This window comes from Podarcis bocagei (genome assembly GCF_964188305.1).
Source record: "Podarcis bocagei genome assembly, chromosome: 14".
NCBI lineage: Eukaryota > Metazoa > Chordata > Lepidosauria > Squamata > Lacertidae > Podarcis > Podarcis bocagei.
Genome location: NC_138139.1, coordinates 30585509 through 30611202, shown reverse-complemented (window position 1 = coordinate 30611202; position 25694 = coordinate 30585509). Strand labels below are relative to the sequence as shown.

The 25694-nt window shown below is 49.1% G+C and overlaps 1 protein-coding gene and 2 long non-coding RNA genes across 3 annotated transcripts in view; 1 reads left to right on the top strand and 2 right to left on the bottom strand.

Moving 5' to 3' along the window:
• Window positions 1–23802, top strand: part of LOC308573696 (heparan sulfate glucosamine 3-O-sulfotransferase 4-like) — a 93674-nt gene extending 69872 nt beyond the window's left edge. The window contains exons 2-3 of the mRNA XM_081170914.1: window positions 18417–19092; window positions 22611–23802. Coding sequence (XP_081027040.1) covers window positions 18417–19053 — 637 coding nt within the window. The 3' untranslated portion in view covers window positions 19054–19092; window positions 22611–23802. The remainder of the gene's footprint in view (window positions 1–18416; window positions 19093–22610) is intronic.
• On the bottom strand, window positions 10538–12150 carry LOC308573729. The gene is made up of 2 exons (XR_014002164.1): window positions 12048–12150; window positions 10538–11049 (listed from the first exon to the last, which is right to left on the bottom strand). It is a non-coding gene; the product is annotated as an uncharacterized lncRNA (long non-coding RNA).
• Window positions 18638–23702, bottom strand: LOC308573725. The gene is made up of 3 exons (XR_014002160.1): window positions 23563–23702; window positions 21453–21548; window positions 18638–18772 (listed from the first exon to the last, which is right to left on the bottom strand). It is a non-coding gene; the product is annotated as an uncharacterized lncRNA (long non-coding RNA).
• Window positions 23803–25694: the final 1892 nt, after the last annotated feature.

Here is a 25694-nt window from a genome sequence, read left to right as displayed (position 1 = left end):
ACCCAGAGGCAACCTCCTCTTCCCCTGACGGGGCTGAGAGTGGAGCACCTGCAGGCAATGGGTCCTCCATCCCCTCAGGAGCCAGAGCAGACTCAGCTGGTGCCTGCACCTGAGGATCCAGCACAGGTGAGGACCCTTCAGGCTCAGGCCCCAGCTGGTTCTGGAGGCGGGGACTCCTGTGCAGGCTGGGATTCCTCAGGTTCAGCCTCTGAGTCCAAATCCCAGGCCATCACAGCATTTTAATTTCATCACTTACAGTTCATAAGCATAATAAAAGTTAATTTGGGGGCTAAACTAAATTGGGGGGCACTGGGCGGATCTTTGCACCCCGGCAGCACATATGCTAAAGACGGCCCTGTTTAGGGGTTTTGTTTTCATGAGGTTGGTGGTAGTTGCATCCTCATAAGTTTTTTGGGATTGGCCCAGGAAATGACATTATCTGTGTCAGACCCCGAGCTGTGGAATTTCCTCCTCACCAAGAGATATTGGGCACTTTCTGTGTGTCATTTTTTGTCATCTGCTGAAGACACATCTCTTTCCTCTGGCCTTGGACACCAGAGAGAGAGAAAGAGATGGAAAGGCCCATCCTATTCCCTTGTTTTAATATAGCCTTTTTAAATTGTTACATCCTTCCCAGGGACCTCATGGTGAAAACAACCATAAAAACCACTACCACCACAGTTGTTAAAAGGAAATTCAATGGCATTTATGTGGTCTGAAAAGTGGCTTCACTGAGCTTCCCTTCTTTCTCCCCCACCAAGACAATCCTGGCCTTTCTGGGGGGCAATAAGCATCTTGAAGTGGAGACCTGCAGCACCTCCCCTTCCCTCCAGCCATTGCTATCAGCCTGTGATGGCCTGCACAGTTTTGGCTCACAACTAGCAGAGGCCGCCATAGCTACTTGTGATAGAAGGAGGCATGGCTCAATGATACAGCAAGTGCTTTGCATATGGAAAGTCCCCACTGGCATTTCCAGGTTGGGTTGGGGAAGTCCTTGCCTGAAACACTGGATAGGCTTTGCTGCCAGCCTGTGTAGACAATACTGAGCCAGATGGACAGGTAGCCTGATGATGTGTGAAGCAGCATTCCTGTGATGACGTCAGGTGGGCTGGATACTTCCCACTGGCTTTGCTTCTTAAAAGCATCACCTCCAGGAAGACTCTATTGTCCTCTCAGCCTCTGTTAGATGCATTGGAGGTAAATAGCTCCTGGGCACAGATGCCCACCTTAGTCAGAGGGAAAGTGCTGATCAGAAACAGTGTGTGTGTTGTTTTGCCCTTATCTGCAGCAGCTGACATGTTTTGACAGTTTGCAAGATGGACATTAAATCTCCCGCACGAGGGAGAGCGAAGCCTTCGCCAGCCAGCCGGGCTCTGGGAGAGGCAGCACCGGAGCCGTTCCAGCTGCACTGACTGTGTGATCCGGACTCAGAATGAGCATCATAAATCTTGATTATTCTCTGTCTCAACTGATTTGAACCAAATGCCTTGGACAGGGATGGAGTCCACATCTTGCTGAAAACTGCAAAAAATCTGATTAAATGTACAAACTGATATAAATAGCACTCTATCTATGTTAATGCCCAAACTGTCACCCGGTATGCCAGTGCGTGAGCGGGTCTGTTTTGCTGGCACTCCCAGCCAGGCACTGCCCGTGGGCCTGGGGGGCAGGAAGCGCTCCCCTTGCCCCCTCCAACTGGCTCTGCCTGCCACTGTGGCTCTGCTGGGCTGGCGGTTATTAGAATTCAGTCAATTACCAGCCACATGGCTGGCTCTGATTGCACCTCTGTTGCAATTAAGCACCTTACAGAACAGGGAGGGTGCAGGGACCATAATAAGGCCAGCCAGTAAATGATGGGGGGGGGGGAAATACTTGGAATAATAAGGATGCTGGATGCTACACAGGCAGATGCAGGGGGGATGGGGGGAATTACCATAGTTGCATGGATAATGAATGAAATTCAGCCCTGGCACGAGCAAGGCAGGGAAGGCACAAACAGCAGGACTGCCCTTGGGTGCTGGCCTGGGTGACAGCTGCCTCCTTCTGGCTCAATATTAGGTGGGTGGGAGTTGTGGTGTCCTTAGGGTCAACTGACTGCCTTAGGCGATAGGAGGATTTACAAGTTCTTCCCACCCTTGAGAGCTGACGTAACTCAGAGCAGTCAGTGCTGGGCAAAGGGGTTGTTGTTGTTGTTAAGATTTATTGCCAACCACATGGGCCAGTGGCCTGGCTCAGGGTGGCAACCTTTGCTTGTTCATAGCTAGTACTCAGAATGGGGAGGAGAAGGAAGGTTCTCTAAAGCACATCTGACCACCAGGCTGCTGGTAGCAGAACTCTCTCTCTCTCATGATACTGAGCTTACTGCCACATGACATCCAATGAAGCTGAATGTTGGAAGATTCAGGGCAGGCTCTGATCCTGCTTGGCCCATGACAAGGTCAAAGGGCAGACTGTTTGAGTGGGGGCAAGCAACTCAGTGGGAGGCCACACCAAACTTTGCAGCTGCAGAAAAGAGAACATAGGAACTTGCCTTGCTCCATCTAGCTCAGTATTGTCTACACTGACTGGCAGCAATGGCTCTGCAGGGGTTCAGGCAGGGATTTTACCCAGGTCTACCTGGAGGTGCCATTGGGTGCTGAAGATGGGATCTTTTGTATGCACAGATGGCATTGGTGGTGGTGAAGAGGCACTGGCAAGCTGAGCAATGCTGATCCATTTTCCCACCACAAGAGCAGTTTCTGGTGTGAAGGGAGCAGGCAGCCTGCTCTACGTTGGTGCAGGGCAAGTGCCCACAAAGGGGGTGCTTCCCAGGAAAAGAGCATTGCACAACCAGACCATTTCTCAGTCCTCTTAATGAAGCCTCCTGGGTGCTCTGGGTAGGCTGGTCTGGTCCATCTGCATACCTTCCAACATGTTGCAGTTGAAAACCTGGACACCTGTCTTTTTGGGCCACGCTCCTGCATGACTTGCATGACCCATGAGAGCATGCCCCCCCAAAAAATTGGATTTCCCAATTTAATCAGTACAGTTGAGGGGTATGCATCTGGTCTGTGGGCTGGCAAGAGACCAGAGCAGGCAAAGAGGAGGACCTGAACCAATGGAGTCAAACTACAATAAATGAGATTCCGACTTAACATTAGGAAGAACATTCTGAGGGTAAAAGCTGCTTAACGGTGGAATGGGACTAACTTAGAAAGTGGTGGGCTCTCCTTCCTGGAAGGTTTTTAAACTGAGGTTGGATGGGATTTTTTAGCTATGATTCCCTCATTGCAGGGGGCTGGACTAGATGGTCTTTGGGGTGCTTGCCAACTGCAGAATTCTATGATTCTATATTCCACCTACCTGCAATCACTGAAATGGCTGGGAATTCCCTTCAAGGCCAAAGGGAGAGGACCACATGCTCCCTCTTCTTCTCTCTGCAACCTAACATATTTTATAAGGGCCGTGTCATTTTGCTGTTTGAGCTTTGTGGTGCAAAACCCACCACTGTGAGTGACTCTCTAGCTGCTAGGAGGACCAAGCTACATTTTTGCAGGCAGAACCTTGTAGGTGGTTAAAGGTGGAGTTCTGGGTCCTCAAAACATTATCCAGATGACTTTTCCAAACGTTGCCATTTTCACCTTGTTTCACCCAACTTCACCACCATGCCCACCTTGCTGCTGCTGCTGCGGTTCTTAAGAGTTTTGCCCTTCTTGCTGGCTGTGTGATCCAGCCAGTCAGTGATCCTGGCACCAGTGTCATGATGTCACAGCAGCCCTACTCACACTCTGCTCAACCATGTGGCATAACTGCATAGACCAGCCTCCGGCACAGCCTCCAAATCACATCTTCCTTCAACAACCTTGTGCTGTGTGCAGATGATCGGAAAAGAAAGTACAACACGCAGGCACCTGCTCCCAAGTAGGGTCTCCCACATCATTGTGGCACCTGGCTCTGTGGGCATCCCGGATGCAGGGATCCCCTCCGAACTGACGCTCCCAGGTGCTCCCAGGTTGGTAAAGACAACATCAGGACCCACTCCACAGACTACACAATGGTGCCCAACGTATGAATAATGCATGAACAGGGCCCATCAGATTTGATTTTGAAACCAGGACCGGGGTGATGCTTCCTCCCCTTTGCCAATAAATAGGAAATTTCTATTTAGCACCCCTGCCTAAATTCCTCCTGAAATAGGAAGACAATGAGGGGGGAGCAGGATGTGTGTGTGCATGTAGTCCCCCTGCCCACCCCTCCTCTCCTCCAGCTCAATCATAGCTGCCACTCTCCCTTAAGAGTTGCAATCTTCTTAGCTGTTGATGACTCCCCCATTACTATCGCTCTGGCTATTCGTGCTGGGTTAGGATAACATCCATATCCACAGCTCAGCAGTGGAATTTATTTACCTTTTTTCCTCCTAAAAGCTTTTTAAGCTGATCCAGTGGGGGGTGGGGGTTTCATTTAGAGGACCATTATTTCTCATCTGCTCTTTTGGGTGGGAGTAAATTCCCCCAGCGATGAAACTGAACTCGTCACCAGAGAGACCTACTGCATTATATTTTAAACATTCCATTTTGACAGCCTCCCTCTCTTCCTCAGAAACACCAACTGCTCTCTTTTTTGGGGAGGGGGGTGCAGGGTGAGATAGCCCTAAATTGCACAGATGAGTCAATTTTTTATTTCCCTTGGTTTGGCTGAAGCCGCCTGGTTTCCCTTTGCTGGCTCACTTTGCAGATTCACACCGGCAATTGAAACCCATAATATTAATATTGGGTATTAGCAAACCCCTTGACACTTCTGCAGGATCCACAGAGGAAGGCAGCTCTCTTGGAGGTTTGTGATTCCTGGCATCCGTTACCCAGGAAGGAAAATGGATTCCATCTTTGTTTCTCCCTCTCTGCTCCCTGAAATCCCAGGTTCCCCTCCTGTGACCCCTACGCAGTTCTCTCTTCCTTTAGCATAAACCCTCAGCTTAGCTCCAAAGAGACCCTATGCCCCTCAGTGCCAAGGACTGGACTTGGGCTTGCAGGGAGCATCTGGGATGAAAAACGCCTTCTTCACATAAAGGTAAAGAGACCCCTGACCATTAGGTCCAGTCGTGGCTGACTCTGGGGTTGCGGTGCTCATCTCACTTTATTGGCCGAGGGAGCCAGGGTACAGCTTCCGGGTCATGTGGCCAACATGACTAAGCCACTTCTGGCAAACCAGAGCAGCGCACGGAAATGCCATTTGCCTTCCCTCCAGAGCGGTACCTATTTATCTGCTTGCACTTCGTGCTTTCGAACTGCTAGGTTGGCAGGAGCAGGGACCGAACAATGGGAGCTTACCCCGTTGCGGGGATTCGAACCGCCGACCTTCCGATCGGCAAGTCCTAGGCTCTGTGCAGAGTTAATCTATGGAACTCGCTCCCACAGGTGGCAGTTATGGCTGCCATCCACTTGGATGACTTTGAAAGAGGATTAGACAAATTCATGGAGGAAAGTGATGGCTACTAGTCCTGATAGCTACACTCTGCCTCCACAGTGGAAGGCAGCAATGCTTCTGAATCCGAGTTGTTGGAAATCACAGGAAAGGAGAGGGCTCAGATCCTGCTTAAGAGTTTCCTATAATGGGCATCTGGCTGGCCTCTGTGAGTAAGGGATGGGCTTCGTTTGACATGATCTGGCAGGGCTCTTCTTATGTCCTTGTCTTATGAGTAGCTGGGAAATGGGCCCAGAAGGGAGCATCCAGGGAGCAAAGGGATCAAGACGGTCAAGGCATTTCCCTCCAGGCCCTTTAGAGATGGCATTAAAAGGCAGAGAATACCCCACTCGAGACGCACTGCTCAGTCCCAGCCCCACCCCACCCAAAACCGATGCAGGCAAATGATAGCAGGAAGGCTTCTCAAAGCTCCTTAGAGCTTTAACAAAAGAAGAGAACGGGCTTTAAAAACTCTTAGCCCGGATTCCCTGCATTCCACACACACCCTTAGTCACAATGCAAGCTGATCCGCACAGCTTATTTGAGGCCAAGAGTGCCTTCCCCTAACTCCTCTCTTTCTGTTCACTGGGGGGAGGCATGCCTGATGGCTGTACTCTATACCTCCACTGTTGGAAGTGGGGAATGCCTTTGAATAATACCAGTTGCTGCGTATTGCAAGCGGGGAGAGTTGCTGCTGTTTTGCTCAGGCCCTGTTTGTGAGCTTCTTTTGGATGGCCGCTGTGAGCAGAAGACTATGTTGGATGAGACGCACACCCTTTGGCCTGATTGAGCTGCTGCAGAGCTCTTCTTAGTTTCTTATTATTCCTAATTGGAACCTCCATGGACAGAGCCAGTCTACTTTGGAATGCTGGAGAAAAAGAGTAGAAGAAGGATCTCAGATCCTGCTTGGGCTTCCCTTTGGGGCATCTAGTTGGCCACTGTGAGAGCAGAAGACTGGGGGTCCCTCTTTGTCCTGATCCTACTGTGGGGGTCTTACATTCTTATGCTGCAACAGCAGGCTTCCTCAAACTCAGCCCTCCAGATGTTTTGAGACTACAATTCCCATCATCCCTGACCATTGGTCTTGCTAGCTAGGGATCATGGGAGTTGTAGGCCAAAAACATCTGGAGGGCTGAGTTTGAAGAAGCTTGTGCAACCTGGAGCTGCATTGCTTTTCGCCTCCCCAAAATGTCTTTCTCTTCCCCCAAAGCCTTTGAGAGATTTGCAGGGGGTACTGCTTTCCAGAGCCATTCTTCGCTACCTCACAGGGCGGGCCTACCTGGCTGAGATGGCAGAAATGGGAGGCTCCTGCATTGCTCAGCTGTAAAAATGTGGAACTGGAAATTGAGATGGGAGAAGGCATCATAGAATCATAGAGTTGGAAGAGACCACAAGGGCCATCGAGTCCAACCCCCTGCCATTCAAATCCATCTCTGTCGCAAGCAGCACTGTTTCTCTTCCCCTGCAGTCCAGCTTCTGACAAAGCGTACTTTATTCATCTCGCTGTCTGTTGTGGTAAAATTTAATGTTACTAATTACATTATTGTTACACTCCACACCATCCATTTCAGCACAAAGAAAACACAGTGCAAATGTGGGAGGGGAAACTTCATAAATTGCATATGATTTACAGAATGAAAACAACAGAAACAGCAAATCCCAATCTTACTCACTGGATCAATTTCCATTCTGGGCCTGGGGGGAAAAATAAGTGAGCACCTGCAATTCCTCCTCCCATTTCCATTTCTCTTGGAATTTTCCAGCATTCCTAGTGGGGAGATGCTGTAAACTTCATTTTATAAGATTATGCAGAGCATGAAGAAAGTGGGTGGAAGAAAAGTTTTTCTTGCTCTCGCAAAAGACTAGAACTCATGGAGATCCAATGAAGCTGAAGGTTACTAGATTCAGGACAGAGTCTTCACACAGTGCATAGTTAAATGATGAAACTCATTCCCACCAGAGGCAGTAATAGCACCCAACCTCTAGATGACTTTAAAAGAGGACTGGACAAATTCAAGGGGGAGAGGGCTACTGATGGCTCCTCACCATGATGGCTTTGCTCTGCCTCCATAGTTGGAGGCAGCAATTCTTCTGAATCCCAGTTGCTGAAAACCGTAGGAGGGTCTCTTTTGCTGGTAGTTTGGCGTGGGTGAGTTATCTGATTGTTCAGTCTCTTAATAGGAACCACTAAATGAATTGCTCCTTGTGGATATAATGTTGATATTATTGGTGTTGGGGATATCGCTTCATCCTTGTTTAAACTGTTGTTATGTTTTAAATGAATTGTAATGGTTGAAATGTCAATGGTACATGGCAGGACATCTTTCTCTCTTTTTTTAGCTGTTATGGCTATTCGACTTACTGTCTTCTGTGAACCACTTTCAGCATAATACCCTCCTTATTGTGTTTACTTTGTATCTCACTGTTTAGAGGGTCCCTTCCAAGGCAGAATAGAACGTACTCAAACCCAGAATATTAAGGACCAAAAAAATCATAAATTCGTAATGTAAAGTGCGAGGCATGTTAAAAAAAAAAAAAAACAACACCAGCAAAATATAAGAACAGGAGATGCCTGCTGGGTCAGGCCATTTTTCTTACAGAATGGCTGACCAGATGGCTGTGGGGAACCTGCTAGCAGGACCCAAGCACAAGACACAAACACACACACACAGAGAGAGAGGGGGGGCGGGACACAGAGCTAAGTGTCCAAAACTGACTGAATAGAGAGCCTTTAGGGTTGTCCTACAATCAAGTTTCTCAGCTAGGAGTCTTTTCCCAGCCAGCCTGGAGATGACACCCATGGGGAGTAAACCTGGGATGCTCCCCCCTGATGATCTACTGTGGTGTTCTCCCGAAAGGGGGTGCAGGTAGCACTGAGCATGCTTGTCTCCACTTTCTCTCACATGGGGAAGTTCTTGAAGGTTTGTCAAAAAAAAAAATACCACTTTGAAATTATTTTGAGGGGCATTTGTCAGCAGCTCTGCTAAATGTTTTTGATGTTTTTGGGCCATTTATGCACTTTCCTCTGAATCATAGAATCATAGAATCATAGAGTTGGAAGAGACCACAAGGGCCATCGAGTCCAACCCCCTGCCAAGCAGGAAAACATGGATGGCGGTGCCCAAAACTGGGGCTGCTTTTCAGATGACCACTGCATCCTTTCTGGAGCTGATTTCTGGGAGAAGGGTTTGTTTGGGAATGCACCCCCCCCCCTGCAAACACACCTAGGGTTGCCATACGTCTGGAATTTTCTGGGCACAGCTGGTATTCAGCCCTCTTAAGCAGCATCTGGGCAGTAATCACTGAAATGTCCTGGAAAATCCAGAAATATGGCGGCACATGTTGGTAGTGTAAAAAAAAAAAAAAGCTCAACACTTTTTGAAATATGGCAACCCTAGAACACACACAAACGCAGTTTGATTCCATCCCTCACTCGACTTGTTGACTGGGGTGGGGGACAGTCTTTACCTCCTCTCTCCTCTTGGAGATGAGAGCAAAGTAAGGTAAAGTTGAAGGACCCCTGGATGGTTAAGTCCAGTCAAAGGTGACTATGGGGTTGTGGCTTTCATCTCACTTTTAGGCCAAGGGAGCCGATGTTTGTCCACAGACAGTTTTCCAGGTCATGTGACCAGCATGACTAAACCGCTACTGGCGCACGGAGGACTGTGACGAGTGCCAGAGCGCACAGAAACGCCATTTACCTTCCCGCCGCAGCAGTACCTATTTATCTACTTGCACTGGTGTGCTTTCAAACTGCTAGGTTGGCAGGAGCTGGGACAGAGCAAGGGGAGCTCATCCCATCACGGGGATTTGAACCACTGACCTTCTGATCAGTAAGCCCAAGAGGCTCAGTGGTTTAGACCAAAGCGCCACCCACATCCCTGGGAGCAAAGTGAGGGGAGGAGGAGACAGGTGGGGGGAAAGTTCCTTGACCTCGACCAGCCCCCCTCCGATTCTCAGACATTCCTTTATTTCTTCCTGCCATGCAGCAGAGACCTCTTGAGCTCTGTCTGTGGAGAGCAGCCTTTGGGCCTTGCGCTGCCTCACAGGGAGCCACAGTGTCTGCTGAGGCCCTGATGATTGTTATCTCTGACACTTCTTCAGATTGCCTGGTCACATCTCTGTCTCTCTCTCACACACGCACTCTCCTTATTTCCTCTCCACTGATGAACTCCTTCCCCACCCCAGGGGAGTTCTGAGTGGCCTCTTTGCAATCTGGGTGAATTGCTGTGCTGAGATCGTCCCCCTGCCTTGCTGGCAGAAGCAACAGGCAGGGAGAGGGAAAGATGCAGCCAGAGTGACTGAGAAAGTCGGGCATCCGTTGGGAGGCGTCGGGAATGACCTCTTTGCCTCGCTTAGTGAGAGGTTATAGGGTGTTGGACTGGGGATGCTGTCTCTGTCACATAGCCAGATTAAAAGGGATGGAGGATGCTTTAGATGTCCTCGACCGGGCACATTGTTCAGGCAGCCTTCAAGCACTTTAGAACCTATTCCTAATCCTGGTCTTGCAGAAAGTGTCTGTCTGGAACTCACCAGCACTGAGGATACTCCAGGGCAGGGGTCAGCAAACTTTTTCAGCAGGGGGCCGGTCCACTGTCCCTCAGACCTTGTGGGGGACCAGACTATATCTTGGAGGGAGAAAAATGAACGAATTCCTATGCCCCACAAATAACCCAGAGATGCATTTTAAATAAAAGTACATATTCTACTCATGTAAAAACACCAAGCAGGACCCACAAATAACCCAGAGATGCATTTTAAATAAAAGCACACATTCTACTCATGTAAAAACATGCTGATCCCCGGACTGTCTGTGGGCCGGATTTAGAAGGCAATTGCACCGGATCCGGCCCCCGGGCCTTAGTTTGCCTACCCATGCTCCAGGGGTATCCTGGAGGATGCAGGGCAGCCTTTATTGCTAAGGGAAATCCATCTATGACAAAGGCTCAGAGCTGAGGCAGGGATGGGGAAGTTGTATGGGGAAGAATAATATTTGGGCAGCTGAATGAATGGATTCAAGAGTGCAGGTCTGGAGAAACCCAAATACACATATAGACACATGCGCCATGCACACCGGCACACAATCAGGAGCCTTGCATTATGAGCTGCACCCTGGCCGGGGCTTCTAAGCATGTTCAGGTGGATACACTGGTGAGCCGCCCTCAGCCTTTCCTGCTCAATTTGGGGAAGTCATTGCAGGCCAGGAGCAGGGCGTTGTGGGGAGGTGCCGCAAATGCACCACAGCGCATGCACCCTCTTCACCCTCTGCACATGTTCCTTGAATACCTGAGCAGCAACACTGCTGTTCAGATGGTGGCGGGTGGAGATACCATTTGATTTCCTCTGTAACTTGTCTGTTGACACAGTCTCTAAGTCCACGGTCTGGTTGCTGTAGCAACTTCACTCCTTTCTTTCCATCCTCTGCTTCTCCTGATCCTATCAGGTTGTAGCTGACGTTGGCACCTTGGTTGTTATGGTAATACTCACAAACACATTCCATTGACATGGTATTATGGGGGGGGCAGGGGGGAGGAGAAGCATCCACACTTTTCTGAAGGATACCAAATGCAAGTTTCAGGTGCTCACAGAGAAAGAAGCTGCCCTGATGCCCTGTTTGAAAAGAAACCCTTGCTCAGGGCGGGGGCTCCAGGCTTAGATTCCTGCCTTCAGCCAGGTGTGTGTGTGTGTGTATGTGTGTGCACGCGCCTTTAGAGGCCTGTGGACACCTTTCAAAACTGGAAAAATTGGATATTTGCCTCTCCCAAAGAAATCAAACCCCCACACAGATTTGATCCCTGAATGTCCCTATTTCCCCCACCAGTGCTACAACTGTTGAACTTGGAAAGGAGGATAAACCGGTGCTTGTTCTGAGTGGCAGTGACAAGGAGACCTTGGCTGATTGGAGGCTGCACTCCTAAACAGGATTTCCTAGGAGGGGTGTCTCATCAGTATGAAAGCTAATCACTTCTGAGTAAAGATATGTATGGTTTTGTTGTAAGGTCCTATTCCAGAGGTCAGCAAACTTTTTAGCAGAGGGCCGGTCCACTGTCCCTCAGGCCTTGTGGGGGGCCAGACCATATTTTGTGGGGGGGGGGAAACGAATTCCTATGCCCCACAAATAACCCAGAGATGCATTTTAAATAAAAGCACATATTCTAGTCATGTAAAAACACGCTGATTCCCATACCGTCCATGGGCCAGATTTAGAAGGCGATTCGGCCAGATGCAGCCCCTGGGCCTTAGTTTGCCTACCCATGTTCTATTCTATGCAGTGGCATAGCTGGGAGAGGGGCACAGGTGCAGTTGCCCCGGGTGCAAAATTGTTAGGGGCACAAAATTTCAACACCCAATGCTATCCCAATACAGCTGAATGTTTCCATCACTGGGCTCTGGTGAAAACAGCTTCTCCATGTGAACCAGGAAGTGACCTCTCCAGGCAATGGAACAACTCTTCTTCTATCTGTGACTGCAGTCTTCTGGGTGGTGTGGACACCATTAGGCAGTTGAATGTGCATGCATACTCCATCCGTTTCCACTTGGTGTGGCCCTGGACACTGGCAACACATGGTACACCACTGATTCTGTTCCAGGGGACATGAACTACCTACTTTGGGTTTTGGAAGCACAACTGCCCCCTGAAGTTTGGGACTCCTGTGCGATCCTGCCCAGATTTTAAGGTCTGTGGCAGGAATCTTGCTTTCGGTTCCTCTGACTTCAGAAGTGCTGTTCCCTGTGATGGACAGCCTTTGGGAGGATAGTGAAGAAGACAACGATAATCCCCATAGCTTTTCATGGATGGTTAATTTTATTCCTGTAGTTTCTCGGTCTTTATTGCTGCTCTTACTGCTGTTTTTGTTATTATTGTGCTGTTTTAAAAATACTTTAATGTTTTAATGTTAGACATTGATTATTATTTTGTGTCAACTTCCTTGGAAGCACCTGCTGAGCAGCAGGACAGACTTCTTTCCAACACAGGAATGCTTCCCTTAAGCAGAGCAAAAGAGACCTAGAGGGGAAATGACTTTTCACTCACAGGGCAGCCCCTGACCTCTTGCAAGGGGTGGTGGCTGAACTGCAAAGCCTCTCTCCATGGTGGGATGTTCCTTGCTCTCACCTGTAGCAGGAATAGCCTCTTCTTTGTGTGCAGGAGGTCCCAAACTCAATCCCCAATGGCATCTCCAAGAAAGATTCCTCTCTAAAACCTCAGAGAGCTGCTGCCAGTCAGTGCAGACAACACTGAATTATTGGTCTGGCTCACACAAGGCATCCTCTGCTGCCCTCCAGTGTTGAGGTCACCTCCATACAACCTGGATCACCTTCTGTCCACATATGGCAGTTCCTTGGAGGCCAGACTGTACCCCTCCTTCCTGCCACATCTACAGGCCCCCCTCTGCTGCCACCCAACCCGTCAAGCACCTTCAGTGCACACCAATACCCTGCGGAAGATGGCTTCCCCATTTCCCTGCTGTGGGCTAGTTCCTGTTCCATGAGGAGCATATGGGTAACCAGGATGTTCCTCAGTAAAGCTCTTTACAAGCCGTGTTTAAGGTTTGTTAAAAACCCCAGGGAATTAAAGCAATATGCCCCCATTATGGAGCGGCAGCTGTGGGGTCTGCGTTGCTTATTCAAAGGGATTGGAGGGCACACTTTGGTGATGGGGCTTTGGAGAGATTAAAATTATTTTCAGCATTAAGCACAACATTTCAAAGTTAATGCTTTTGGTCTTGAATATGGATTCAGAGAGCAGAAAGAGATTTACAAGACATTACTTCTATGCAAATTCCAGCAGAAACCAAGGGTGGGTTCTCCCCCCCCCATTTCCCTTCTTTCTTTCTTTCTTTTTTCTTCTTTTTTTTGTTGAGCAAATTCAACAAGAGATTTGACTCGAGGGCTTACAGCAAATAGACTTTGGTTTTCATGCAGATTGCTGCCTTTAATGGCAGGCAGGCAGGCAGGCTCAATCCCCTTGAAAATTCCTAGCTTGTCTGACTGGGATACTAACAGGGCACAGTTGAGAGGCCAAGCAATTACAGCCGGATGTGTTAATGTACAAATGGGGAAGGAGGAGGAGGAAGCCACAAGCTTCTTGTTTAAAGATGAAAACAGATGTTTCTCCCATGCTATGTTGGTGAGCAGCTGGCTCCACGCCACTCAGAGGAGACGGTTGCTGCTCAGAGGCCACCCCTGGCGAGGCACCCATTGGACACCTTCGCTTCAGTGGCCCTGATCTGCGGGAGTTCCTGTTAAACTTCTGCAGCAAAAGCATCAAAACACAGCCAACAAAAGGTGCCTTTCCGTGCAGGATTGCAGGAAGCCTCCGCCCGTATAATGAACAAGCAGCCTACGCAGAGATAAATGACAGCTGTGACTGAAGGAATAAACAGGATAATCTGGATTTAAATAAGTCACAAAGGGGTGGGGGGTGGGCTGGCAACATGCAAATTCGCAAATTTATAAAATGTATCCTTTCAGAATTAAGAGCTTGTTTGAAGCCAGCAGTTAAGAGCCATTATTCAGCCACCTTCTTTTCCCCCTCAAAGGCATTTCGGAGCCAGCCTTCACTGCCGCAACCAGGGACGGGAGACAAATTTCCTCCCGCTTGCAGATAAATAATATGTGCCCTAAATGGAACAGAGAGGTGGGCTGTTCCGACAGGAGAGGAATTATCCCATCAAGTTTTCCTGCCTAAGGCAGGGTCATAATCCAGGGAGGATATTGGAGCTTCGCATATAGAGGATGAAGGCACCGTCAGCCCCTCTGAGCACCCCAGGAATACCCCCAATATACCAAGAGACTTCTGGGCCCCATTTCGATGCAGAGGAGGAGCAGCATCTGGGGGCGTCACCATCAGGCTTCCCAGAGCCCAAAGCAATGGGTGCAGCTGACCTAGAGGGCTGTGGGGAGGTCTGATTGCCAAGGGGAAGGCTTGAGTGCCCACCAGCTCCAGCATTTGGATTGCAGTGCCAGCTAATCAAATATTTGGCCAGCCAGAGCAGCCAATGACCTTCTCCAATAACTCATGAAAATTACAAGGAGGGATGCGGTGAGAACGGAAGAGCATGAGGTTTTTTTCTGCTCTGCTGGCCTCTCCCTTTTATTCATGAGCCCTGCCTCTGTGGCCCCAGGAGGGAGAGAGGCAAACATGGTGGGACACTGTGCAATGGGCCCAAAATGCCCTCCCAGGCGTACACACACACACACACACACACACACACACACACACACACTCCTTGCATCAGTCCTCAAGATGCACAGCCAAGATGACTTGCCTGAGCTCAGTTGCTCCCTTTCTGGAAAAGGTGGCAGCATAGGTGCCAACTTTCTGGGGCCCTGGGTGCCCAAGCACCCTCAAAATTCCCCATGAAAGGGCTGGGAACCCACAAATTTCAGTGCCAGGGCCCTGCACGATTCATGGCACCCATGCATAGCTGTCAACTGTTCCCCTTTTTAAAGGGAAATTCCCTTATTCCAAACAGGATTCCTCGCAAGAAAAGGGAAAAGTTGACAGCTATGCACCCACGGCCCTGGGCACCCACAGTCATGGGGCCAAGCTGGCACTCCTGGGTGGCACCCTCCCTTTTGCATGGAAGCACTGGCTTCATTTAGGGGAGCGGGGAGCAAGCTGGACCTCACTTGGGTGGCTTTGCTGTTTGCAAACAGATATGGGATCCAGACCTCCACAACATTCAAAAGGAATAGTGACAGAAAGGAACTAAGCCCCCCGGCTAATTTCACTGAAAAATGGCTGCTGCCCAAGTTTCCCTACTGTAATGTTGCTCCCGATCTGGTGGAACACTCTGTCACAAGAGACCAGGGCCCTGCGGGACTTGACATCTTTCCGCAGGGCCTGCAAGACAGAGCTGTTCCACCAGGCCTTTGGCCAGGGCACAGCCTGACTCCCTCCCTCGGAAATCTTCGTGGAGCTCTGGCCCAATGGTTGCCAGTGGCTTGAATTAATTAATTTTATAATGAATGATTTTAGAATGTTGTTTATGCTGTACTTTTGTACTGTTTTATTGTTGTTAGCCGCCCTGAGCCCGGCTTCGGCTGGGGAGGGCGGGATATAAATAAATTTTATTATTATTATTATTATTATTATTATTATTATTATTATTATTATTAGTGGCTGACTGAAATTAATTTGTCTTTGGCATTAGCATCATCCCTTGATGTTGGCGAGGGTCCTTCCCTCTCCTTCCTCTTATTGCATCACAGACAGCAGGAAGATTTCCTGGGAGGAAATGCTGAGCTCGCAAGGCTCCTCCAGGACCACCTGTTAGAGGCTCCCTCTGCTGTCTCTGGCCTATTGCTTCCTATGCTGCCATTGCTGCCTGCCACTGTTCCATTGTACCCAGCTAGAGGTTGCTGCTCCTGCTGACCCTGCTGATACCCCAGTCATACAGGGACCAAGGCCCCAGGCCAGCAGAGGCTCACCAGGAGCACCACTGCCACTTTGTCACTGCAGTAAAATGCTTGCAGTGCTCCTAACACCAAGGGTTATTCTCCAGAAAGAGACATTATAGGCGAGGTGGCCACAGACAGCACTTGTTCAAAGTTTCACACTTTGTTGTGGTTCCTGACTGCATTGATTTAAATGATGGGATTTCTGCTATTTATTGACTGGCATTGATTTTTATCTGTAATTTTTTATGGGGTTTTAATCTATGGGGTTTTGCCTTCTGGCTGTGATGTCTCCAGACCACTTAGAGATTTCCCTTTTGGAAATGCCCAGAAGTATATGAATAATCTAAAACCAAACAGTTAATCCAACCTCCAACAGTATCTGCCACTGCAGAAATGGCAGAGGTGCTGCACAAAGACATGTGATCAACAATGACCCCGAGAGCCTCAGATTGAGGCAGTGATAGGGAAAAGGTGGGGGGGGAGCATGGAAGAGCCAGCTGTGATGGGTGCTAGAGCTTGACGGGTGGCAGCAGCAGAAGCCTCTGGTAGCAAAATGCCTTTCATATGGATGCCTCTACATCATCTTCCTCTTGAAAAAATGCTGGACATTTCGGAGCCAGATAACGCCTCACTTTTCAAGAAAGTCCTGAGGGTTCTCCTATCCTGCAGCTTAGGCTCCCCACCCCCACCTCCCACCCCCCAAAAAACAACCCCAGAAGCTACCAGAGCAGAGCTGGATGTGGGGGATGCCTGTCTGTCATCTGTCCATCTATCTATTTCCATTTACAGTGGTACTTCAGGTTAAGAACTTGATTCATTTTGGAGGTCCGTTCTTAACCTGAAACTGTTCTTAACCTGAAGTACCACTTTAGCTAATGGGGCCTCCAGCTGCTGCCGCGTCACTGCTGCACGATTTCTGTTCTCATCCTGAAGCAAAGTTCTTAACCCGAGGTACTATTTCTGGATTAGCGGAGTCTGTAACCTGAAGCGTCTGTAACCTGAAGCGTCTGTAACTGAGGTACCACTGTATATTCCACCTTTTTCTCCAAGGAGTTCTCCCCTTCCTCATTTAATCCCACAACAATCCTGTGAAGTAAGTTAGGCTTCGAGGCAGTGACTGGCCCTCAGTGAGCTTCATGACTGAGTGGGGATTCAAACCTTGGTCTCTCCTAAGTCCTAGTCTGACACTACACCAAACTGGCCATGCCAGTAGCCATTTTCTCTGGTTGTTGCCCAATTACGTCTGAGCAGCTGACTAGGTCCAAATGGGAATCCACAGAGTGTCATCATAAACATTCCAGTCTGCTACACCCTGCAGAGGGGCATCTGGAATGCTGGTGGACCCCCTTCTGCTCTACCCTTCCCTGGTGGGCTGGGCCAGCCTTTGCATTGCAGCTGCCATGGTGCGCAGGCAACCGCCTTGCCAATGAGCTCCATGCAGCTCCGCGACTAGTGAAGTGGCAAGCAAGTTCCTCCTGCCTCATAAAAAACACTTTGCAGAGGAACCTCAAAACCCAGCAGCAGTTAATTATTGACAGAGCATGTGAATTAGAGATAAAAGAAAAGTCATTCCTCCTTTGCACGCAAGATAGTAAATAAATTTAATTATGGGACAAGAGGCAGGGGATCTTCGTCTGTATTAAGTTTTATTAGCAGAGACATTTAAAAGCATGTCATCATAACAAAAAGGTCTTGTGTAATCCTAAATGTACCACTTTGGTACAAGGCTCTGAAGTGAATAGGCTTAATTGAGCAGATGGCTTGCTGCTCAGGCAGGTATGGGACAGGTTTATTGTCAATTAACTTTTGTCTACATATGCCTATGGCAAATTGACTGTATAATGGCTTCCTGAGGCCACTTTTAACACTTGCCATGCCCTGGAGCTCAAAGGCAAGGGGTGGCCAAGCTCTATCTTCTGTTGCAGTGAAGGGCTGAGAGCACTAGCCTGTTGGATCAATGACCCATCTAGTCCAACGTTCTGTTCTCACTGTGGCCAACCAGACGCCCCCATGGGAAACTCACAAGCAGAATTTGAGCACAAGAGCTCTCTCCTCTCCTGTGGTTTCCAACAACTGGGATTCAGAAGCATTAATGCCTCTGATTGTGGACCCAGAGCATGGCCATCATTGCTAGTAGCCATTGATAGCCCCCTCCTCCATGAATTGCTCTAATGCTCTTTTAAAACCATTCAAGTAGTTAGTGGCCATCACTGCCTCCTGGGGAAGGTTGAGTTCTACAATTTAACTATGTGCTGTGTTCAGAAGGTCTTTCTTTTATCTGTCCTGAACCTTCAGCTTCATTGCATGTCCAAGAGTTCTAGTGTCAGGAGATATGCCATGCATAATTGTATAAACCTCTATGAGGTCACCGCTTACTCGCCTTTTGTCTAAACAGCCCCAAATGCTGTTCATAGGGGAGCCATTCCACCCCCTTCATCATTTTAGTTGCCCTTTTCTGAAGCTCTTCCAACTCTGATGTTGTGCTCAGGCTGATCCTTTGGCAGGTGGGTGGGACATCCAGGCACTGCCTTTGTCTGTGGCCAACAAAACTCCTCTTTTCTCTTGCCCTCTAGGGATGTGATGCCCAAGACTCTGGAGGGCCAGCTCACCATGGAGAAGACGCCCAGCTATTTTGTCACCAATGAGGCCCCCAAGCGCATCCATTCCATGGCCAAGGACACCAAGCTGATTGTGGTGGTCAGGAACCCCGTCACCAGGGCCATCTCCGACTACACCCAGACGCTCTCCAAGAAGCCGGAGATCCCCACCTTTGAGGTGCTGGCTTTCAAGAACCGGACTCTCGGGCTGATCGATGCCTCTTGGAGCGCCATCCGCATTGGGATCTATGCTCTGCACCTGGAGAGCTGGCTCCAGTACTTCCCGCTCTCCCAGATCCACTTTGTCAGCGGGGAACGGCTCATCACGGACCCTGCCGGAGAAATGGCCAAAGTGCAGGATTTCCTGGGCCTCAAGAGGGTGGTGTCGGAGAAATATTTCTATTTCAATAAGACCAAGGGGTTCCCTTGCCTGAAGAAGCCGGAGGACAGCAGCGCCCCCCGGTGCCTGGGCAAGTCCAAGGGCCGAACTCACCCCAAAATTGATCGGGATGTAATTCAGAGGCTCCGGAAATTTTACAAGCCCTTCAATGTCATGTTTTACCAAATGACGGGCCAGGATTTCCAGTGGGAGCAGGAAGAGGGGGATAAGTGATGCTGTGGCAGGCAGAAAGAAGTTGTCTCCTATCCAGAGGTAAATGAATTGTCATCAGCAGTATGTGTGTGTGTGTGCATGTGATGGAACACTTCTGTAGGGCCTGATAGGGTTGCAAAACTGGACTTTGGGTTCCTGGAAGGCTTTCCCATTGGAAAAGAACCTCTAAGATTCTGCCTGGGGTTTCTCCAGATGCACTCCTTAGGGCAGGGGGAGACAACCAGGTGTGTGGTTGGACTCCAGTTCCCATCAGCCCCAGTGGACAGCCTGGGCAATGGTTGGGAATGATGAGAGTTGGGAGTTCAGCAATGTCTGAAGGGGGTCACTGTGCTGGCTACCCCTGCCTTAGGGCTTCCATCAGTGACTCACTTTCTATTTGCAATGAAAGGGAGGGGCTCCAGGACACAGTTGAGAATTTCTCCTTCCCTCGGAGAAAGTTTTTTTTGCCAGGGTTAGTTGAAATTGCACCACTTCTGGGGAAGGCGCCTCATAGCTCAGAGGTAGAGCACCTGCTTGGCATGAAGAAGGTCCTGGTTCAATCCCCACTGGTGGCATCTCCAGGTAGGGCTGGAAGAGACACCCTGCCTGAAACCCTGGAGAGCCTTTGCTGCTAGCCATTGTGGACGACACTGAGCTTGATGGACCAGTGGTCTGGCTTAGTGTAAGGCCGCTTCCTCTAGCCTTCCTAAGTTCAAGCCAGGCTGCCCAGTTTCCTGCCTGTCATAGCTACCTCCCTGGTCTTCCCTCAGCCCATGTAAGTGGGTATGAAAACAAAGCTTTGTAAAGAAGAAAGTTTAGAATCATGGAACTGTAGAGACCCAAAGTCCAACCCCCTGTCATACAGGAATCACAGACCTACATTGGCTTCCAGTATGTTTCCAAGCTCAATTCAAATTGTTGGTGCTGACCTTTAAAACCCTAAACAGCCTTGGCCCAGTATACCTGAAGAAGTATCTCTACCCCCATCATTCAGCCCAGACACTGAGGTCCAGCACTGAGGGCCTTCTAGCGGTCCCTAACTGTGAGAAGTGAGGTGACAGGGAACCAGGCAGAGGGCCTTCTTGGTAGAGGCGCCCACCCTGTGGAATGCCCTCCCATCAGGTGTCTAGGAAATAAACAGCTACCTGACTTTTAGAAGACATCTGAAGGCAGCCCTATTTAGGGAAGTTTTTAATGTTTGATGTTTTATTGCTCTAATAATAATAATAATAATAATAATAATAATAATAATAATAATATGCTGTTGGGAGCCACTCAGATTGTCTGGGGAAACCTAGCCAGATGGGCAGGATATAAATTTATGATGGTGGTGGTGGTGGTGGTGGTGGTGGTGGTGGTGAATCCACGACAGCTTGCCATCCAACTTCCATATAAAAACCTTCAAGGAAGGAGAGTTGACCACCTTCCGAGGGAGTCCATTCCACTGCCATTCATGTATTAGGGGGGTGGGGTATCTGCGGCAGTTCATTTCCACATCAGTCCATTTTAGTCCCCCTCTGGTTTTTTTAATGAGAGTTAGAGCCGTTTTCGCAGCTGTTTTTCTTTCCCCGCATCTGTCAGCCTGGCCTCGTTGCCACAGATGCACGTGTATGATGCCTGTTGCCAAACTCCAGGCTCAGCTTTGATTCTGGCATGCAGACGCCCTCTTGATCAAGCTAAATACTGGAAATGCCATGGAAGGCAGCTATGGCTCCGTAACGAGGCAAAGCCACCCCGGGGCTGAGAGCACATCATGCGCTTCATTACCCAGTCAAGTGGCCCCCGAGCTTGGGATCAGGAAAAAGGTGCTAAATTCATTTGTCAACTTTTGGCAGGAGGCTGGGCTCCAGGATGGGACCATTTGTTTCCACACAAGTAAATGTCGGTTCATATTAGCCCGATTAGGAGTAAAAACAGCATCTGACATAAAACATTCTTTCCTCCCCCCCACACCCCGCAATCTCCACCCCCCACTCAAATTATTATTGCATGAAAATTGGAAATCTGCACCAGGGCTGACTTTAAATTGTTTCACATGTTATTAAACTGTCATTTCCTCTGCTAAATGAGAGCCATGTTGTTGTGCAATTTAATTCACAGTGATGAATGGATTCAGGTGAAGGACTCATTTTTAACTCTTACCAGGTTTGAGCTCCTCATTGACTAGCTGGGGGATGCCCCTCATTGAAAAAAAAAACCACCAGTGTTCAGTGGAGGGGAAATCACTGGGCACAACTGCGCCCTCATCATGCAGCTCAGCATGATTCCCTACCCCCACAATCCTGACCCCATGGTAAAATGAAGCATGTTGGATAAATACAGTGGGAGTCATGTAGCCACCCCTCTGCTCAGGACCAAGACAGTTTGCTAGTCAAGTGGGAGTTGGGACTATGCTGTAAAATTGGAGCAATGGCACTCACCTGCTGCTCCTTTGTCATCTTGCACCAGCCAGAACAAAACAGTGACAAAGTTTCTTTGGTTCTTCCTCTAGGTGAGAAATGGCAATTGGAGATCAGCTGATGGAGGGGGAACATTCAGGTTACAAGAGGCCAAGATCAGGACCATTAATAAAAACAAATAGGAGAATAACTTAAAAAGTGGAGTGGCCTGCCAGCCACAGCTATTCAAACTAAACACACACATGAGCTACAGCAAAGTAGCCATAGCTCTTTGCAAAGCCAAAGAGATCCTCATGTGTGGGACTTTGGAGCCATAGACAAACTGGAAGGTGTGCAGAGGAGGGTGACCCAGATGACAAAGGGTCTGGAAACCAAGCCTTATGAGAAACGGTTGGGGGAGTTGGGGATGTTCAGCCTGGTTAAGAGAAGACTGAGAGCATGGTATGATAGCCATCTTCAAATACCTGATAGGCTATCAGATGGAAGATGGAGCAAGCTTGTTTTCTGCTGCTCCGGAGGCTAGGGCAGGCTTCCTCAACCTCGGCCCTCCAGATGATTTTGGCCTACAACTCCCATGATCCCTAGCTAGCAGAACCAGTGGTCAGGGATGATGGGAATTGTAGTCTCAAAACATCTGGAGGGCCGAGGTTGAGGAAGCCTGGTCTAAGGCCTGAATGACAAGAAATGAGTTTCTGACATTAGGAAGAACTTTCTGACAGTAAGGGCTATTCAACAGTAGAAGAAGAAGAGTTTGGATTTGATAACCTGCTTTATCACTACCCGAAGGAGTCTTAAAGCGGCTAACATTCTCCTTTCCCTTCCTCCCCCACAACAAACACTGTGAGGTGAGTGGGGCTGAGAGACTTCAAAGAAGTGTGACTAACCCAAGGTCACCCAGCAGCTGCATGTGGAGATGCGAACACAGTTCAGGGTTAACCACTACACCACACTGGCTCCCAGAGGGAACGGACTCCCTCAAGAGGTGGTGGACGCTCTCCTTCACTGGAGGTTTTTCAACAGAGTTTGGATGGCCACCTGTCAGGGATTCTTTAGCTGTGATTGCTGCATTGTGTGGGGTTAGCCTGGATGACCCTTGAGATTCCTTCTGACTCTACAGTTCTATGATTTTATGTCTTGGCTGTCTCTAACTGCTGCCTTTCTCCTCCTCACTCCACACAGAATCTGCCTGAGTTGGGGAAAGGGCCGGACTTGCCTAGCCTGAAATCTGGGTCCAGAACTGGCCACCATAATTGAAGGGAATTTGCTCAATGGACAAAGATGGGGGCAACACCATCCCTTTTGCACCTGGACTATCGCCTCCTTCCGCCCCACATTTCCAGACCAGCAGGATCCTGAGCATAAAGGACACACCGAGGGAAGACCCTCTTTGGCCACTCTTGGTGGAGTCAACTGATCCTCTTTGTGCATCCAGAGAGGAAGAAGGATTGACTGAGACCTTGGCAAGAGATGCTAGGAGCTTCTTTCTGTCCAGAGTCCCTTTGCAGCAGGAGGTGGCCACTGTGCTGGGGAAATGCCCAGTTGATGCGAGTGAAGGGCAAGAGCCATTCCACACACACCCTGCATCCTGCACCATACATTCAGATGTTTATTTTTGATATGGGTGGAACCCCTGAGATTGACTTCGGGAGCGGCCCCACAAGGCCAAAGGGAAGGGAAGGCCTGGGTCTCGCCCACCCAGAGATTCAGGAAATCTGACTAGCATCCCAGTGTTCTTCCCAAGCACAAAAAAGTGGGGCTATTTACGTGTGTGCGTGTGTGTTGTTTTTTTACCGTTCATGTGACCCACCCTCCACCTCTGTGGAGAAGTTGCTGGCCTGGAGTCTCAGCATACTGGTGAGCTCCCAGTGCAAAGAGCTGATGGCATCTGGGGGATTTATTCTTCCTGGCAGTTAGCCTGCATCAGCCACACTGGTGAAAGTCCTCAGCTCCACCCATCCGCTTTTGCTACGCAAGAAGACCTCCTCATTCGCCACCAGCTCAGAAAGCGCTCCCTTGGATTTGGGCTTTTGCCTCCCCTCTTTAAATGTCAGCATTCCCAGCACACAGAAGATTGAATTTTGTATTTGATTTCAATTAGCAAAGCATAAATTATATTTAATTTTCTACTCACAGAGACTGGATGAGTCATTGTCCTGGAAAGCTGGGGGAGGGGGGAGTTCAGAGATTGACAATGGGAGCATTCATCGCCCAGGAGCTAAATTGCTTAAGCTGCCTCCCTCTTCCATCCATTCGCTGTCTTCACGCCTCCCCTCCCCCCTCTGTGTCATCACCCTCTACCTGAGAGATATGGAAATACCAAGCGTGAATCTGGAGCCAAACCTGACTAAACAATAAAAACCTTGTCATGGCAGTTGCCTTTCTCTGCTCCCTTTATGAGGTGGGCAGGGGGGTGGGGGAGGGCTGGGCTTGCTGCATTTGCCACTGTTGTTTTTTTTGGGGGGGGCGGGATTTGATCGGCCAGCAGGAAACCTGACAAAGCCACTCTCTGTTTTACCTGAGGAAGGGAGGATTAAATATGAGGTAGTGAAAGAGCACAAAGCACAACAGACACACACACCCTTTGAATTTTAGCTGGGGCTATTGGTGTCAACAGAAGGAAGCCTTGTTGCCTCTTTGCTAGACAGAGCTGGACCTTGATTGGAGAACTACGGTGTGGGGTGAGGCAGGAGGAGAGGTCCAAGGAGGAACCGTGGCACTTATCCCACATATGTCTCCATCCTCTTATTTCTCCCAAAGCCTGCAGTGCTTCTGAATGCCAGTTGCTCGAAACCACAGAGGGGGAAACAGTGTTTCCCATTCAGACATCTAGTTGGTCACTGTGAGAACAGAGTGCTGGACTAAATGGGCCCATTTGGCCTGATCCAGCAGGCTCTTTTTACATTCTAAAAGTGCTCAGGAAAGTTTCCTTCTTCGTTCTTGCCACTAACCCTGTGAGACAGGGCAGCAAGAATGAAAGACTGGGACTCCCTTGAAACCGGCGGAAGCACTGTGACCTTCAATGCCAAGTGGAGATCAGAACCCAGTCCCAGCCACCCCAGCCTCTCAGCTGCCTTATCTTGCCTCTTCAGCTCCTGATGTAAGCTATGGAGCTGCCTGTCTCCTTGCCCTGCACAGGAAAGGGCCCCTCATCTCAGTGAGGCTCAACTCTAACATCACACCAAGCTATGATTGGCACTAACCACAGTTCTGCATGATCTGAGCTTCCCAGAGTGCAATGGGTAGATGGTGGTGGCTGCTTGCCTACTTTTGCTCTCCATCTGTTCAGCTTCATAAATCCATGTGAGGAGGAGCCATGGCCATAATGGTGACTTGTGACTCCACCTGCCAACCAGCTTGTGGTTTAGTAGGTCCTTCATGAACTGTCCACTTTGAAGCTGATGGAAGTTCAGACCTGCAAGATATTCCACAGCTGGGTTTTGCAGGGCATCTGAATGCAGCTGTGGCAATGCCTTTGCCTAGACTTCCTGGCTAAAAGGAAAGTGGGTAAGGTCAGGTCTGTTAAATCCTCCCCTTGTGCTGCATAATGACCCCAAAGGGTAATAGGTTTGGAGGTTTCCTGTCTGGCACCCACTCATCCCAGTTCAGGAAGCTGGGATTAGCTATTTCACAACCTCATGCTATTGTGTCATCTGATAAAAAGCAACTGGGTTTTTCCCCTCTCTCTTTTTTTTTAATCAACAAAATGAAGAAGTAGTGAACTATAAAATTGCTAATTATTTTCTAGTAAATTTACTTTTGAATAACTTGAGACACCAATTACAGGCACCATTAAGCACTATTAGCGGTGGGTGTTACCAAAGCAGGGTGGAATATTCATTAGGCAAAAGAGAAAGGTTTTGGTGCCAAAGCCCTTCCTGCTCAGGAAGCATCTCTGAGTGCACTCACTCTCCTTGCAGCCACTCCACGCCTCCACCAGACATTAAAAAAGTCACCAGAGGTTCAATTAGATATCAAATGGCGATGTGGTGGCATTGTGTTAGGCAAACAGGCAAATATTTTGAGTAAGGTTTTCAGCTTCAGTTAGACAGATCCTTGCAGCTGTACAAAATAATCACCAGAATTAAGATGAAAGCAAGGAAAAGGCAGAAAACTCTCCTCTTTGTGTGCCCTTTGAAGATGCAAGGGCCATTGTACTTTTAGATAATCAGACAGAGGGCTGTGCCCACCTGCTGTTCCCTTGAAAGCTTTGCAGGGCTCTGCCATCAGTGTGCCAAGCAGAAAGCTGGCTCCCTTCCCCCTCCT